We start from the raw sequence: 16,809 nt of genomic DNA, 5'->3' as shown, positions 1-16,809 counted from the left end.
AGAGAGCCCTCGCTTTATCTTAAAAGCAACACTGCGGTGAGTGAGATACCACTGGAGGTCAGGAGCACTTCATGAATGCGCTGCCGAGGCAGGACTCCTTTCTACACCCACCCCCCCCCGCCTGTTATCTTTGGTCTCATGAAATCTGTAAGTGCTAAAAGTACTAGAGCAGCCCAAGGATGAAATCCTGTTCATCACCTCCTGGTCTGGAATCACGATGGCCCAGGGCTGAGGACAAATTTTATGTCTCTCGCACAAACACAGACTCTGCCCAGCGTCTCCTTCCCGAAGGAATCCGTTCAGATCTCGCCTTTCATCGTAGCCCTACCACCACTGAAATTTTGAGAGCAAATTGATGCCAAATGCCAGGATGCTCAGGACTATATTTTGCCCTCCAATTTAAACACCCACCCGCCCCTTTGCACCCAATTTACACCACCACCCCCAGAGTTATGACTGGAACCAGATAACATATGAAGTACTCAGCTGGGCCTCCATGTCTACTCAGCTCTCGTCAGGTCTGGGGAAAAAAAAAAACAGTCTAATTTGTTCAAATCTGGGCTGCCCATGGGAGGCAAATTGAAGGATATCCTTCACTTACAAGCCCCCTCTCAGGTGGCTCAGATCTTTCTGCAGGATGCAGATGGTTTCATCCCTGAGTTCAGCTTTGAAAGAGAAAAATGCAGTCCTCAGCCATCACCACCCTAGTGCCAGGAGCAAAGAGGACATTTAGCACAGAGCTCTCTGCTGCAGGAACAACAAGCAAACAAGCAGCACAAAGCTGGGAAAGATGGAGAAAAGCAGAAAGAGGCTAATTTGTATCATACCAAAGAAACGGGAGGAAACCTGAGGCCAAAAGGTCTGGACTAGTAGAGGAAGAAAGCTTACAGAGGGTAGACTGAAACCTTTGCAGCCCTCAGTGCCCATTTGGGAGCAGCCTGGTACCTCCATCAACAATGATCCCAGACAGACAAGAAAAACAAATCTAGAAAGCATTCCCAAAGAGATGTAAGATCCCTCAAGGCCGTTTCAATGACATGAGCAAAACTCAAAGTTTTTCTCTTTTTTTCCCAGCAGGGATGACACGCCGCTTTGTCCAGCTTAGTGCATACAGTTCTCCTCTCCTCAGCAAGGCTTCTAGCTGACCGATGTGCAGTTCAGCTCTGCGGGGTCCTGCCTACCTGCTGCCAGGACTCCCTCTGGCCCATCGGCAATACTGGGCTCACTGGAGCACTGCCTGTGGCTAAAACTGGGCTGCAGGAGGAGGCATTTGTCGGTGCTGTCCGACTCCTCGATCACCATTCCCGTGTGCATCATGGAGGCCATTGCCAGGAGCTGAATATCCGAGTGAGCATTGGCAACGGTGTGGCGACGGATGCTACCACATTTCTCCAGGTAAGCCTCACCCTCCTGCTCCGTCAGTGGGGTCAGGGCCATCTCACTGGGCTGCCAGCTTGTCACCATGTGAGATGAATAATTCAGTACGCCAGTCTTAGGACGGGATCTGGAGTATCGTCTCTCTGGAAGAGAAAAAGGAAGGAAGAGTCAATAGGGCACAGACAAAGCGTGGCCTGAACTGCTAGGCTGGTCTCAGGGAACAGAGGGGACTCAGCGTGCAGCTGCTGAGCATCCCACCCCGTTACCATCGGGAACAGTCATTAGTTGATGCTCCCGGGGGTTTGGAAAGGAGCTCTGCCCCTCTCCCAGTAAGCAGAAACCTCCCACCCTGCTGTGGGTGCTGCTGCCAGCAAGAGAATTCAGCCAAAAACTAACGAGTGCAGCAAAGGGACTTTCTTCAGCACCCTGATGGTCTCTTCTCCTACCCAGGGGATGAGAACTGAGTAGCTCTCACGTGCAGGTTCACTAAAATCGGTGACACTAAAGTGGCACAAGTCCCCAAAGAAACATCCAGTGAGGACCTGAGTTGCCATCCCTTTCTCTGGAAAATTTCTCTCAGGAGATGCCGTTAGCTGGTGTCAGTGTGAAATTCCTGATGCCTCTTCAGCTGCCCAGGGAAAGGTGGTTCTGCTAGCATTATCCCACTGTGTTGTTTAAAGATTATGCATGAGAAAGAACATTTCATCCACTTTAAAACATGTCTGGTTTGGGGGCCAGACACTGAAAACACCTAACAGTGCACAGCAAGAGCCCAGAACAGCCTGGGGGAGAGGTGCAGATGAGGAAGGCAGTACTTGCAGAGCAGGGTGAAGCGGTGACACAGAAGTGATGGGTGCAGGGCCTACGATCTGCTCAGCAAAAACATTAAGGGGGAAAAACGCCTGGTTTAAAACTCAAACCCAGGGCACATTCCCCAGCCCCGTATCATGAAGCACCATTTCAATTCCAACACCGAAAGCTTTAAGAAAAGCAGGGGACTGAGTTTGTGCCTCGGCTCTCTGTAATTCACTCCCCTGGCAGGCTGAATCAGACAGGATTATTTTTCACCTGCTGTCTTCCACCGCCATCGCCACGTGGTGTGAAACACCTCACACAGTCTATCCCGAAGCAGCTGATAAAGCTATTCCCTACCTGTCTCTCTGCTTCTCACCAACTTCCTTGAAGTGCAGGGTCTCATTTCCTAAAGTCGGAAGCCTTTAAACCATATAAAATACTTCCACCAAGACTGCAAGAGCATAAGAGACAGAGTAACAAAAGCACTCATCACTGAAGGTTATAAAAGAGTTTTGGAAGCTTGCATCAGGAAGAAAAGCAGAAAACAAACTCTATATTGTTGCAGGGAGGAACGGGTGAGCAGCCAAAACACCACCACTGGTGGCAGCCAAGCAATGACAACACTTCTCCACTGCTGCCAGTAATACATTAATTCAAAACACTTCACTTCATGCTTAAGAATATGTGCAAATAATTTTTGAGGCTGGTTACGGTAAATATACTCTTTAGGCGTCATCTGCAGCTCAAGCCACAGCTAGCTGTAGTGTTGGAGAGCATTGGGACCTGACTCTTTTGAGGAAAAAACATCCACAGATGATTTTCCTGCAGCAAAATTAAAATCCTTTATGATGAGAATCGGGTAAAAATTAGGCTAAAGTCTGAATGTTCATTTATTGCTTTACTTTTCTCCCTTCACTTTCTTGGCCACCAAAGACAGTGTGTTAAGGGAGTTGTCACACAAAGTTTAACTAGAAATCTTATTGCTATTTTGGTGTGTTATGGCCAGGAACATAAACTGGGAGGAGTTTTTAAGGGATTTTTTGCAAGTAAACTCAAATCAGCAGACGTTAGGCTTAATACATGGGGGTACCAGGGTGAATGTTTTATCTTCTTCCCTATTCCCTATTTAAACATTGTTTCTTAGACAAGTGGATCCCGTCAGCATACTCCATCCTTACAAAGCAGGTTATGGCTCATTTACATGGGCAGAGCAAGAAGGGTGGTAACAGGAGAGCAGGTGGGGATGCTGCCCTCTGCGAATCCCCTCTGTGAGCTGCCCTGTCCCCTGTCACAATGATCCCTGCTGCACTCCTCTCTCACTTCAAATCAAGTTGAAGATGCAGCAGCCTTGCAGGCTGAAGCCTTATGTGCGTTCACAGCTGTGATCAGACATCTTCAGCTGCATTTCTCAACACTCATTCATCTTGAAGGCCCCAGTCCAGAGGGCAGTTTGGCCTCCACAGCATCCTGTGGAGAATGCAAGCGTACCCAAAGCCCAACAGTGCGTTTCCAAAAAGCTATTACAGGGAACCTACTGGGCTTCATCATCATTACAGGCTGCCCAGTGAGAGAAGAAACTGGTTCCAAGAAAGCAAAAAGGTGACAGAAAGAGAGAGGAAGAGAAAGAAGTCTGATTAGAAATGGGAGTTAAGAAAAAGAAACCACCACCACAGCAGCACTTTGAAAATACCAAGATTATCTGCAGAAAAGTGCTGCTCTGCTGTCACTGTCATATAATGCAAACACAAGTCCTTTCTTCCCACTCAGCACAGGGTGGAACAGGAGCAAAAGGCCACCTTGGAAACGTACACAAAGAAATGACAGCTAAAATCAAAGTAAATACAACGATTTTAAGGCACATAAACTTTACAAGGCCAGTTTGTGCAAAATTTTTTTTACTGACACTAATGCCTTGTTCAGCTGGCAGAAACCCAGGATGGCTGGAAACATCAGTACTGGTCAGACAGCCACCCTTCAAACCATCCCAGCAGCGGGCAGATGTCCATAAACAGCCAACCAGATTTGTCAAAGCTCAACTTTTACGGGGGAATGTGGTCTAGATTCAGCCTCAGGATCAGGTGTGCAAACCAATGCTGAACTGTATAACCATGTTCACTTGCATAAAAGATATTTAATTGCCCATCAACCACAAGAATAAAAACCTGACCCACGGTTCACCTAAAGTAATGCCAAGAGGTTGTTACAGGCACAGGTCCTCTGAGTCCTGATAAGTCTACCTTTTCCCTGGGCTGCTAAGGTGTAGCACAAGACAGGTCGTGTGTATCCAGCTTGCGCGTTGCCATCTTGCTACAATTTGCATCAAAGCAAAGGATAAACCTTATAAAAACAGAAGGAGATTGGAGATTTCTTCACTTGCTCTATTTAAATCTTCTTGACTATCAAACCAGCAACACTACACCCATTTCTTAGCTAGCCAACCTGTTCTGGCTGGCCATTCTGTGTGTAAGCAGAACTCCTGGATCATGTGTGAAGTTTTCCACTATAAGCATCCCCTCCCTGAAGTGAAATGCCAGTTCTCTCACCTAGATCCATGGTTTAAACACAGATTTTTTTTTTTTTTTTTTCAACAGAGTCCTCAGATGGAAGGAAGACTCCATGTAAAAAACCCTTTAATCCCTCAGAATGAGCATCCAACAGTTTTGCTGGCTGATGCAGCAGTCGCTATGGGAACCTCGGCAGCCGAAGCAGGCTAGATAGCAGGGACAGGCAGCAGGCAGCCAACTGGGTGCAGTCTCTCACTGGGCATGGACCGGGGAGTTTTAAAATCCAGCCCACCTCCAGAGAGAGGGAAGACTTCGCACACGTATGTGTGCGCAGTGGTGGGGCAGTAACAGTTCACTCAGTCATAGAAAATAAAAAGCCTGTCACAAAAATCTACATTCAGAAACATATTCACAGAATCCCAGAATCATCCAGGTTGGAAAAGCCTTTGAAGATCCTCCAGCCCAACCATGAACCTCACCCTGACCGTTCCCAACGCCACCAGATCCCTCAGCGCTGGGTCAACCCGACTCTTCAACCCCTCCAGGGATGGGGACTCCACCCCTGCCCTGGGATATTAATCAGGACCTTCTTGGGGTGTTTTGGCCTTTGTTGTCTGGCTCTCACAGAGTCATGTGCTGTCTCCTTTGCTACTACAGATGTGCTCTGCCTCACATTTACCAACCCGTGCACCCCAACGAGAGCTTCTGTATGATGCACGTGTCTTACCAAGCAAGCAGGTGCTACCAGAGAAGCTGTGATCCTCACACAAGCCCAAGTACGGCGATACCACCTGCTTGACCAGTTCTTCCAGCTGTAGGTAGCCCTCACTGGGGCCAGTAGGCTCATGGACACTCTGAAATTCAAACATAAAAAGTCAACATTACCCTTATATAGTTTTGAGTAGGGTTTCTGAGCAAAGCCTGGGGTCTGTCAAGTATCTCTGCACTGGAATATCCCAGCCATGTTGGTAGGGCATTTGGAGAAGCACAGCTGATAAGCCCAAATGGAAGTTTGGGTGCCTTTTGGTCAACCTCTTCGTTCAAGTCCCAGCCATAACCCTACAGCCATCGAGCAGGCAGCTGTCTTTGTTCTGACCAAGGGATAGGAAGGTACAAGGTACACCCACTCACACTGAGGATTTGCACAGTTTAACTACAGCGATATCATTACACCCAGGGCAGTCCTACCAGGAAATGTCTCTTTGTAGAAAAGCCTTAACACACCTTGGACAAAGCACCTCTCCTCTCCCAGGCAGGACTGCAGAAAAAGCACCCTCTGTAGTTCAGTTTACAGCTGTGAAGATGGTAGATAACACTAACCAATTTAACAGTAATTTCAGAAACCGTTCACAGACTCAACTTCCTGCAAAGCCTCAACAAGCTTTATTTTCTCAAATGCGTCACCCCGAGACCCTCTTTGCCCTCAAAATTCTTTTATTAAAATATTTCAGGGAAATTGAGCTCGCACTTCAGTATCCTGCTATTACAGCCTGGGTGACTGGGAACATCAGAGCAGCAAGAACTCATACAGATATGCCAGCTTAACAACTTCACAATTTTGATTGTACTTCAGAAGGTTTAATTCCCTGCCACTCATTATAAGGTATATTGGGGAAGAAATAAAAGTGAGAGGAACCGAAACAGCCACCTGTAATGTGGTATTTTGCAGAACTGTCAGGCTGGGTGATACAAAAAGATAAAACAGCTGGTATGCTTGGCTGTATCTGGCATGCCTGGAAAATATTCTCTTGAGGTCTGGATAAAGAGAACAGCCCTCACAGAAGGTCTGGGTCCCTCAGGAGAGGCCTTTGGAAGATGTATAGCATTCTGCTTGCTGCCAAAGGTATTCCTCCTCTCATGGGCACTGCTCAGCACCCCAGCCAGCCAAGGGGCTGGCATCGGGCAGCCGGCAGCGTCAGCTCGTTCAAATTCCACAATCCGCTGCGATGGAGACTCACCCTGTCATTGCAAAGCTGAGAAACCAGGAGAACTAGGGCACAGAGAGGCATTCAGAGAGTCTGGGAGATGAAAATTTATGTGGAAAAAAAAAAAAAAAAAAGAGTCCTGAGACTGTTCCTAGCTCAGGAGGAGAGGTACCAAGAAAAATACAAGCATCAAAGAGCAGAATCCGGCCCTTTCACGGTAACATCCTTACCTGTTCCCAGGAAAGCTCAGGGCATTCAAATTCAGCTCTCATTTCTATATTTACCCAAATAGGCACACATCACTTCCCCTTCATCACTCCCTCTACCCTCCCCACTCTCCTTTCCAGGGTTTGTATTAGTTCAGCGACGTCGAGATAACCCAAGTGGAGTCAGACGAAGAAGAGCAGAGGCTCCCCACCTGCAGAATTAACAGCATCTGGACAATGGAAGCTGGGAGTTTTGTCTGGACCAGAGGAAGAATGTCTTCCAACTTTACTTTTAGCAAGACCAAGTCTCTGAAGCCAAGAAGAGCAATCTGACGGATAGTCAACTCCTGACCCTAAAAAACACAGAAGGCAAAATCCAGAAGTTGGTACAGGGACACGTGAGCGTTGCACCAACACATGTATGCACACAGACAGGAAGGCTCTATCCTGCCTGTTGCTGCTCTGGCAAAGGACCCCCCCAGCTGCTCAGGTTGAGGATTCATGATACTCTTTGGTCTCTTCCCTCTCAGTCTCTGTCCCACACAAATTCTGAAATGAGTAACGCCTCATCCGAGGCGCCACTAGGTTTGGAGTGAAGCCAAAAATGGGGCTGGATTTCACCAAAAGACTATGTGTTCAAGTAAACCAACTAGCATCCAATTTGGTCACAAACATCCAAAGTTCACAATGGATGCAGATCGTGCTTTTGCCACTCCAAGCTGAGAAACCAGAGAAGGTTTGGTAGCAAAAGGGGTTGGTACAGGGTATTCCTTCACTAAGCCTACCTCTGGTCTGTGTTGTATCCTCTTTTGGCTCAACGCCTGCACTTTAGACCTTGCTGATGTGACAAAAATCCACAATTCAGTCCATTACAGATTTTAAGACTTAGGTTAGAGCAAAGCTAGCGAGACTGCTTGTACCAAACATCATTATAAAAAGCAACAGCTTTGATTTCCACTGCAAGGCACTCCCGTGTCCTCCCATTACTTCCTTACACCAAAACCACAAGTGAGCAGGCTGAACAGATGAAGATGTTGTAATATTTCTCAGCATATTTAAACACCGTTGGACTCCATTTGGCATTCTGGTGTTACTGCCTTTCCCTCTGCTTAACATCCACACAACTTCCTCTTGCCCCACTGCAGCTTAACAGCAGAAATTTTCCTCCCAGCCCTGCCCAGCACTTTCCAGCCTCAAGAGTTTCCCCTGTTCTTCCCAGCATGTTAATCTCTGTCCCACAGTCTGGGAACCATTTTACGGTCTCCATAACACACTCAACGTAGCAAATATTTAGCTGGAAGAAATTAACCATAGTTAATAATTAATTCACAATGGGTTTAATGTCATCATTAACAGCATCATCAATATGTAAATATGGATTAAAGCCAATAGTCTGGAGGGCAGCTTGGCCATAATAAAAGCACTTTGCTGTTTTAAACCATCACTGCATGTTTAGAAGCATGGAGGTGTAGAAAAGACCGGTAGGTATCTCTGAACTGCATTTCAGCAGCTGCATGCTTTTTATTTATATCAGGCAGTTTAGTCCCATTAACTTCATACCCCATTTCAAAACGCAAACATCTTGCTGTGCCAAACAAAACAAGATTTGCTATTCTTTTTCCACACCAAGTAGTTACATCAACAGCTGCAACTATATAAAAGCCAGTGACCTGTTTACATAGTTTCCCTCTGCACAGCAATTTAACCAACTTGGCTGCTTAAAGGTCATATTTCTGCAACAGCTATGAGCCTCGGGTTTAAACTTAGCTGAGATAGGAAGTTATTTCTAGTTACTACCTTTGGTAACATACGCTCACACATCTGACTGACTGACTTTCATTCTGAATGGGCGGTTGCTGGGATCACAGAGAGCACAACTAAATAATCCCATCGATGTTTGCAGCAAAGGATGGGGAACCAACAACAAATTGACTTTCCCATCTACCAGAGTAACGCATGAAGAACTGGACTTGGTGAAAAAGATGTGTTAGGTGAGCTCTCTGCATGTGTGGTGATGCACTATATAAACAGCTACATTTAGGCAATTTAAATCCATACATTTGTGTGTAGGACTTAGGTGCCTAGCAAGCTTTAAATATGCTGTTACCTTTCAGTTCCTCATCTGTAAAACGACAATACTTCCCTAACTTCATGGCTTCTATGAAATATTTTTGTGTGACTCAGATATTGTGACAAGACAAACACAGTAAGAAAGTTATGCTTTCAAAGAATGCCAACATCCCATACTCTTGCTTCCACCACTACCACCAAGTTGCTTCCAAAAGCTGCACCCACTGTGCAGTAACTTTTGTTCAGTTTCTCATTACAGACATTTAATAACAGGGGAGTAGATTTTTCTGATAAGTGGCAGAATTATTAGCATCAGTGGGTACAACACACAGTTAGCTCAGCTGTTTCCACAGGGCACAGGCAGCTGCAGTGAAGACAAACCCTGCTTAAATAGATTAGGTTACTCCCTGACTGAGAATTACTTGCAAAAGGAGAGAAAGGGAGGATATTATAATTGCACAGTTTTACCCGCCAAACACCTACCTTTAAGCATCTGCAGCAAGGAAAGAATAAAAATAAACACAGTAGAAAGGTTAGTGTCTGTCTTGCAGAAAGCCTTTCTCTTTTAGAAAATGCCAGCTTTAATAGGATTAGAAGAAAAGGGCAACCTTTGAGCTTTACCTGCTGCCTTTCAAACAATACAAGGGAAAAATAATTTTAAAAGGCTCTGGAAAACATGTTTTGGGAAAGAGGCAAAAGTCAAGAGGAGGCAGCTAGCATTTCCAAGAGCGTCAGTCTCCTCACGAGGTATATTTTTTTTTTTTCCTCTGATGGAAGAGAAGATCAAAATAGGTTGGGGAGGGAATTAGACTGCTCATATGGAAACCCTGACTCAAACTACATTAAAAAATGATACAGCTCAACACTTCTGATGGGATACTCAGCTTTCAAAATATCCAGTGTAAACAGGTCTTACATAAAGTTGTTCATTCATTCTGTACCCATAGAATTACTTTTCCCCTTATTAAAGCTTCAAAAAACCCAACAGAGGATTTTCCAAAGGCACAACTGGGATAAAAGCCCTCCAAAAGTAGTTAAGAGCGAGTTGAACACATTTGCTCCTGCTCTAGTCTTCAGATTTGTCTCTCTGTAGACAAGTTGTCATCTGCACCAACAGTCCCAGGTATTTAAAAATGGAAAAACTATAAATACAAATAAATGGCCCAGAGCTTCAGCCTAGACAAGTATAGTCCAGTAGTGTCAGTGTTCAAGCTTAGCTAAGCACAGACAAATAAGAATAAATTCAGCCCAAAACACTGTGTTTGCCCAGTAGATTTTAGCAGTCCTTACACAGTTAATGCTGACTTGGACAAACTCTACTTCCTCCCAGATTTAGTTTAAAGGTTTTGAGACCTGTTTAGCCACCGGCCAGACAGTGAGAAGTGGAACAGAAGAGAAGTTTCCCTGTGCTGTTAGCAGACATTGAAGTTACATTGCCTCACCTGACTGAAGACTGAATTATAGTTAAGAATACCTGGACTGGGTAGAATATTGCCTGGAGTGTAGGAAGAGTCTCTGTAAAATAGTGATCCCAGATTTCAGACAGGACATCAATGCGATCCTCACCTACGAAGAGAGATTGGGAGCAAAAGCTTTAAAATCAAGTTGAATTTTCCAACTACTCTCTAATTTCCCAAATAAGAGATACAAACCCACCCTCCACATCCAGTTTCCATCCAAAACTAGACACGACTCAGCTAAGCTTCGCCTTAACTGACAGAGACCATAAATTGCTCTGTTGCTTACTGCAAAGACAGCTCTGTGCAAAACACGAGACCGATTCCAACAAAAGAGCGAAGCCCCTCTTCAACCGGAGGCTTTAACTCCACAGCAAAGGACTGAGTAACCTCACAGCTCACAGCTCACACACTCAACTAGCGTGGGAGCACGGCCGCACGTTAGCGGCTGAATCTATAAACCAGCAGCTCACAGCCAACATCAACCGCCCTGCAGCAGCGGAGTCAGGAAGAGCATCTACAAGAGCTGAGCCCCCTCCGGCATCCCCCCCCTTCCCAAGCACACACACAGCACTCAGGACCCTGACGAGCCACAAAGCCACCGTGCTCCTGTCAAAGGTGGCACTTGGGAAGGCTCCCCAATGAGATCCACTTGTGGCCACCCCTCATATGACTCCAACTGGAACCAACATCCCCCAGTGTAAGTGGATATTTAAAATGAAGGCAGACCGAGTTATGCAACCCGTGATTCCCGTAACAGGAATACAATCGTGGTCAAAACCTATTATTAACAAAAAATGCTTTACTGAACATAACCGTCTGAATAGACATTTTAAATTATGCTCATAGGCTTGACTTAGAGCTGTGTGTTCCTCAGCATTTGGGCCCAAAGCCTCTAAGTTTTTCAGGAGATTTTTCCCATCTCAAAGGCCAAAGGCTTGCAGCTTGCAATGTTTTTTCAAGTTTTAGATACTTCCCCCAGAAATTTCAGGTACAAATACAGACCCAGGTTTAATAACACAAGTTTCTGACAAAAGGATTTTCCAGGACACCTTCCACAGAGCCTCAGCTGGGGCTCACAAGCAGTCAAGACTCAAGGAGCAGTAATGGAAGACGGCTGCTCCAGACAGCTTTGAAGGCTCAGCCTCAAGGTGACCAAAGGCCCTACATGAGGAACTGGAACACGTGTAAAATCACAACTCGGAGGAGCCTTATCGTGGGGTACTGAAGTGCTTTCCCCATCTGGAGGCTTCCACATGGGCTTTCACTGTGCTCGCCCATGGGTTGTGCTGCTTAGGACACAGCCAGAGAGCAAAGAGGCAGCAGGACCAGACCCTGCAGACATTTCCTTGCGAGCAGGGAGCCCCCCAACGAGGTTCAGAGGGAGGCTTCACCACGTCAGGAACAACGCCGGCTTCAAAACTGGAACTGCAGGCAGACGAGCACCTACCCAACACCCCCATAACAGCTACCCGTTACCAGAAACTGTAAGTGAAAAAAACAACAGGAAACAGACTAATTGAATGTTTAATTTTTCCCCTCCTCTGCCTCCTCCCCAGGACTGCAACGCTTTGGTGTGTGGAGCCAGAATGAAATGTCGTAGATCACTTCTGAAGGGGAAGGGGGAACGGCTTGTTTCTTCAAGAAATCGTAAATCCTACAGGCATTTGAGAGATTCTGACAGACTGTATAAAGAAAAACCATGTTAAAAAAAAAAGAGGCTGTGATTTGAAAAACAGACACAGCAAAACATTGCCATGCCCTGCAGCAGGAACATTATTCTGCCTCTGAGTACTGGGACAGTAGAAATTTTCCAGGAAGACAGAGCTAACTGAGAAGCATGTACAAGAAGTTCTTGTTGCTGTGACCACAAGACCTGCAACAGGCCTACACATTATGAAAGAAATGTGTCCATGAGTCATCCCCTGCAGAGATGCCAGCCTGCACAGGCAAAGTGGCTCCAGTGTCACTTCAAACTAGGGACACAAAAAAAAAAAAAAAATGAGGCATAGGAAGAGGGTTTTGTTGTCTGCTTGGGAAACTTCATCTTAACCAAACCACTTGAGCAGCTGCAAACTGCTCCCGGGCAGCTCTCGGCTTACTTACAGACTGGACCTCAATTTTCATGATGCTAAAACAGATATTGGAATAGTTTTTTATATGAATACAGAAAACAAAACCTATGGTCAGTTGCGCAGCACTCGTTCTGGAGAGCTGGCAGCAGCAGGGCAGGTACCCACGTTCAGGAAAACGCATGAATCTGCCTTTTTTCCCCCCTTACGGGGCCAGTGCTGAAGGAGCACGCACCAAGCAGGAGGCTGGCAACTGTGTAGCTCCTTCAGGGTCCGAGTCCTACGGCCTGCTGGTCGTGTGGGGAAGTCACCTGGTGAAGAACAGTGTGGGGGAACCGAGCATCAACAATGATGCGAGACTGTAAGTGTCTATTGGCATTTAATGACCCAGATAACTGCAAGTGATTAGCAAGGGATCTTCCCTACAGGCTACAAAACTGGGTCAAATCAAACGGCAGCCTAGTTTTGAATAAAGACATGTGCTCTAGACAGCTTGCTCTGCTTGAGCAAACTGTTAATAAACGTGACTAACTCATACACCCGAGAGTCACTGTGCCACACTGGCCTCCGTCCCCAGGCTCTGCTGTGGCAAGCATCTGTACCCCAGAGGTTTGAACAGAACTTCAAGTGCAATCCTGAAAGATTGCGTTCCCACTCAAGTGACTGTTTTTTCTTTAAATTCACACAAACTCAGCTCTCAAAAGCATGACACAGGAACCAAAACTGTGCTTACATCGAGCTGCAAATCATGTTGATAAATAAAAGGCAGAAAGCAGCTCTCAGCAGTTTCGCAACAGGATCCGTGTCCAGCCCAGAACTGCTTTGAGCCCAGGTTCAACTGCCACCCAAGACCCGTGTTCCTGCTCTGGTGAAGAAGACACGGCTGGTGGGAGCTCTGCAGCTATGTGGCTACTCCAACAGCTCGCCACCCCTTAAGCCTCACAAGGGCTGCAGTGCAACCCGGCTCCTGAGAGGTGGTGTGACACCCTAAGGCAGGACCAGAAGGGGCTGTACACTTTCCAGACAGGCAAATCATCTTGTCTGACCAAACATCAAAGCACAACTCCCTTCCAAAACGGGTTTCTTACTATACTTGCCTTCACACAGCTTAACCTTCTCCTCTATAAACAGCAAGCCTTTCGCAAGGAGCTGGTTCTGCCAAGAGAGAAGAGAGAGAGACATGCATTTGCCTTTTCTGAGATTTCAAATAAACATGGAAGAATTAATTTTTTCTAGATGTCACCCCACTTTGCATGCAGTTATCTAAAGATTAGTCATATCGTAGTACTTTCTCCCAGCACCACCACCAGACCTGGTCTCACTGTGAGTGCTGCACGTTCATTAACCCCGTCTTGTTCAGCCAGACATGAGAACACAACCGGAACAGCAGATAGTTGAAACGCTTATCAGAAGTGGGAAGGAAGGACCCGTCCTGGGTCACAGGGAGGGAGTCAAGAAAACAAAATGATTCTTAACGTAAGAGTGCAGCCACATAAGCCATATGATGGAAGTAACCAAAGGGCCAAATGCTACCAAAACGCCCCACTCTCATCTTCCTTTGCACCAGTTCAGTGCTTGCCTGACTGCACAGTAAGCCACTTCAGCTCCCTAACCCTTACTTCTCTTTTCCTACCTATTCTCTTTTCTATGAGGCTATATTTTTTGCTATATTGAGCGGTTGGATCATCTCAGTATGCAGTCTCAAGCTGCAAAAGAAGCGTCAGGAGCTAGCCTGTCTAGGTAAATTTAACAATCACGAACCAGACAGATGAAGATAATGATGTGCCTGTTTGCAGTTCAGGACATCTAAACAGCTGATAAGCTTTCTGCTCCCATTTCCCTAAATGTAAAAATGGTGGAAAAACAACACCTACCTTTTTGTTCTCCCAACAGCACTAGGAGAATCAGTTATTCCGAAAAGCTTTGAGAATCACAGAGAAAGGAGCTGCTATCACCACATAATACACTATTACTGCATCCTAAAAGGTTCAGTCCTACCACAGAGATCACGTTGATAGAAAATAAAGCCTTCTGTCCCTCTGAGAGGATTCAGTATCAGGGTAGCGCACAATATCCAGAGACCTCTCTCCCTCTCTTTCATGTTCACCCTCCAGCTTTTGTTTTTAATGGGTAACCAGGTCAAAGTTGCAGCTTTCAACCTTCCATCAGCTGAGGAGCAAGGCACATCTTTTTTCACTCCCGATGGACACTGCCGTTACACCACAGCCTCCTGATGAGCTGCCCTTGTGCTGCTGCCTCCTGTAACCACGTACCGGGCTGGCTCATTCACAACACACACGAGCAGGTAGCCCTGCAAGCCACCCCAAGCAAAGAGAGCAGCATCTGCATCCTCCCTACAACAAGAACCAATACTAAACTGGGGTACTGTTGAAGGAAACGTTGCTCTGTGACATTCTCCACTTGTACTTCGCTTTCCAGAACAAAAGGAAGATTTGCCACTCGCTAGTCCTACTCGTTAGCATCATTGAAATGTGTAGAAAAGGAAGGGCTAGTCCTTAAATAGTATCTAATCAAACAGATTTCTTTTGCAAGTATGTTGAGGCTGAGGGACTGAAAAGACCACCAGACATCCTATCAGTAAGGAAACATTTCTGGATGCATCATCCTGGTGGAGAATTTACAGTCAAAAAGCAGTCAGGTAGGAAAATGCTGACATTAATAAAACCAGGGGCTGAATTCAAGAAACTCCTTTTACTTTGGAATCTCACCCATTGCAAGGTGAGTGCTGAGACCCTTTGGGGCTGGGTGCCACTGCAATAGCAGAGAGAAATTTTTCCATCGGCATCTTTGTCAAGATTTCAGCAAAAAGATCCTGGAAGAAAGAACGAGCCATACACGCTCACCCAGTCACCCCCCGTGGTATGGGTAGTAGGGGTAACTTCCATGAAAAGTTTCATCCCAAGTCAAGACAAGACTGTACAGACACTGTCTTCTTCACGGTGAGAAAGAAGTGTGGTGTTACACAACAGAGAGGAAATGGGGACCTTGGCTTGGCTGTTGTCCCATCTCACGGCTACCTCATCCACATTAAAACTCATGTTTTGCTACAATGGCTTACTTGTCTTAAATGAGCCAGATGTTAAGTACCGTTAAGACACTGCTTTAAAAAAAAAAAAAACCCGCATCCTCTAATGCGTATCCAGAGTTCAGTCACGACATAAGGAGGAATCCACCAGTGGTAAGCTCTGTTAGTAGCAATAACGGTTAAAAATTGTACAGTGCATATAAAGGAAAAATAATTAATGGTCATGCTTGTAATTAAGATAATTTGGCCCTGCTAGTAGGTGGCTTTTTTTCAGAATTCAAACCCAAAAATATCTACTGTGGTGTTATTCCTAAAATAAGGCAGAATTTAGGTTACTTTTAAATTAGTTACACAGCAAAACCAGAGCATTTTAGGAGCAACACACGGGATGAAACTGTATTATTTGAACCACCCATCCAAGTCACAAGTTTGTTTATAGTCAAGCTATAAACAAATTTCAGTACTCTACTATTAACCAATTGTCTTGGCTGAGATAGAGATAATTTTTCTTCTTAGTAGCTAGAATAGTGCTGTGTTTTGGATTCAGTATGGGATTTATGTTGATAATATATTGATGATTTTAGCTGTTGCTAAGAAATCAAGGACTTTTCAACTCCCCATGTCCTGACTGTGCGCAGGTGCACAAGAAGCTGGGGGGGAGCACAGCCAGAGCAACGGACCCAAACTGGCCAGGGGACTATTCCATGTCTTGTAACACCGTGCTCAGTGTATCGATGAGGGTCAGTGGGGAAGCTGAGTCTCTCTCTTCTGGGATTGCGGATTCAGGATTTTCTCTGCTCTGTAATCACTGGCCAGGAATGGGCTGGGCATTGGTCAGCAGGTGGTGAGCAATTGCATTGTGCATCACCCATTTATATATTCTATTATTACTATTATGATTACCATTATTATTTCATTTCAATTATTAAACTGTGCTCATCTCAACCTACGAGTCTCCTTACCCTTACCCCTCCAATTCTCTGCCCCCTCCCGTGGGGCAGGGGAGGGTGAGCGTGCAGCTGCGTGGTGTTTGGCTCCCGGCCGCATTTAAACCCCGACACCCATCCTAGGAATTTCAGCACGGGAATCAGAACTGACTGGAACAGCCCTGTTTGTCAGAGGAACATGCTAAAATTGCTCTTCTGCTCACAGGTGGCCACGTGAAGACAGGAACCCAAAGCACTTTTGCACATGACCTGAACCCACTCACAAACAGCGCACGAAGGGCTCGCGCTGACTGCAGGAGTGGAGGGGCTCCAGCAGGACACGCACCCGATGGCTCACACCACCTCCGTGCCCTGGGGTATCTCACCCCGCTTACAACAGCTTACTCAGGTTTAGCCAAAAAGCCATACAT

General features: G+C 46.0%; 1 protein-coding gene across 3 annotated transcripts in view; it reads right to left on the bottom strand.

The window, feature by feature from the left end:
- Positions 1-428: 428 nt before the first annotated feature.
- The window catches only part of PRR5L (proline rich 5 like), a 43,288-nt gene continuing 26,907 nt past the window's right edge, over positions 429-16,809 (bottom strand). For all 3 annotated transcript variants that reach the window (XM_074809800.1, XM_074809799.1, XM_074809798.1), the window contains exons 5-9: positions 13,504-13,561; positions 10,352-10,443; positions 7,020-7,160; positions 5,404-5,530; positions 429-1,520 (exon numbers count right to left, since the gene is read on the bottom strand). In XM_074809800.1, the coding sequence (XP_074665901.1) occupies positions 1,138-1,520; positions 5,404-5,530; positions 7,020-7,160; positions 10,352-10,443; positions 13,504-13,561 (801 nt within the window). In that variant the 3' untranslated portion in view covers positions 429-1,137. The remainder of the gene's footprint in view (positions 1,521-5,403; positions 5,531-7,019; positions 7,161-10,351; positions 10,444-13,503; positions 13,562-16,809) is intronic.

The sequence above is a fragment of the Strix aluco genome, chromosome 31 (assembly GCF_031877795.1).
Source record: "Strix aluco isolate bStrAlu1 chromosome 31, bStrAlu1.hap1, whole genome shotgun sequence".
Lineage (NCBI taxonomy): Eukaryota > Metazoa > Chordata > Aves > Strigiformes > Strigidae > Strix > Strix aluco.
This window is presented reverse-complemented; position numbering and strand designations above follow the sequence as displayed.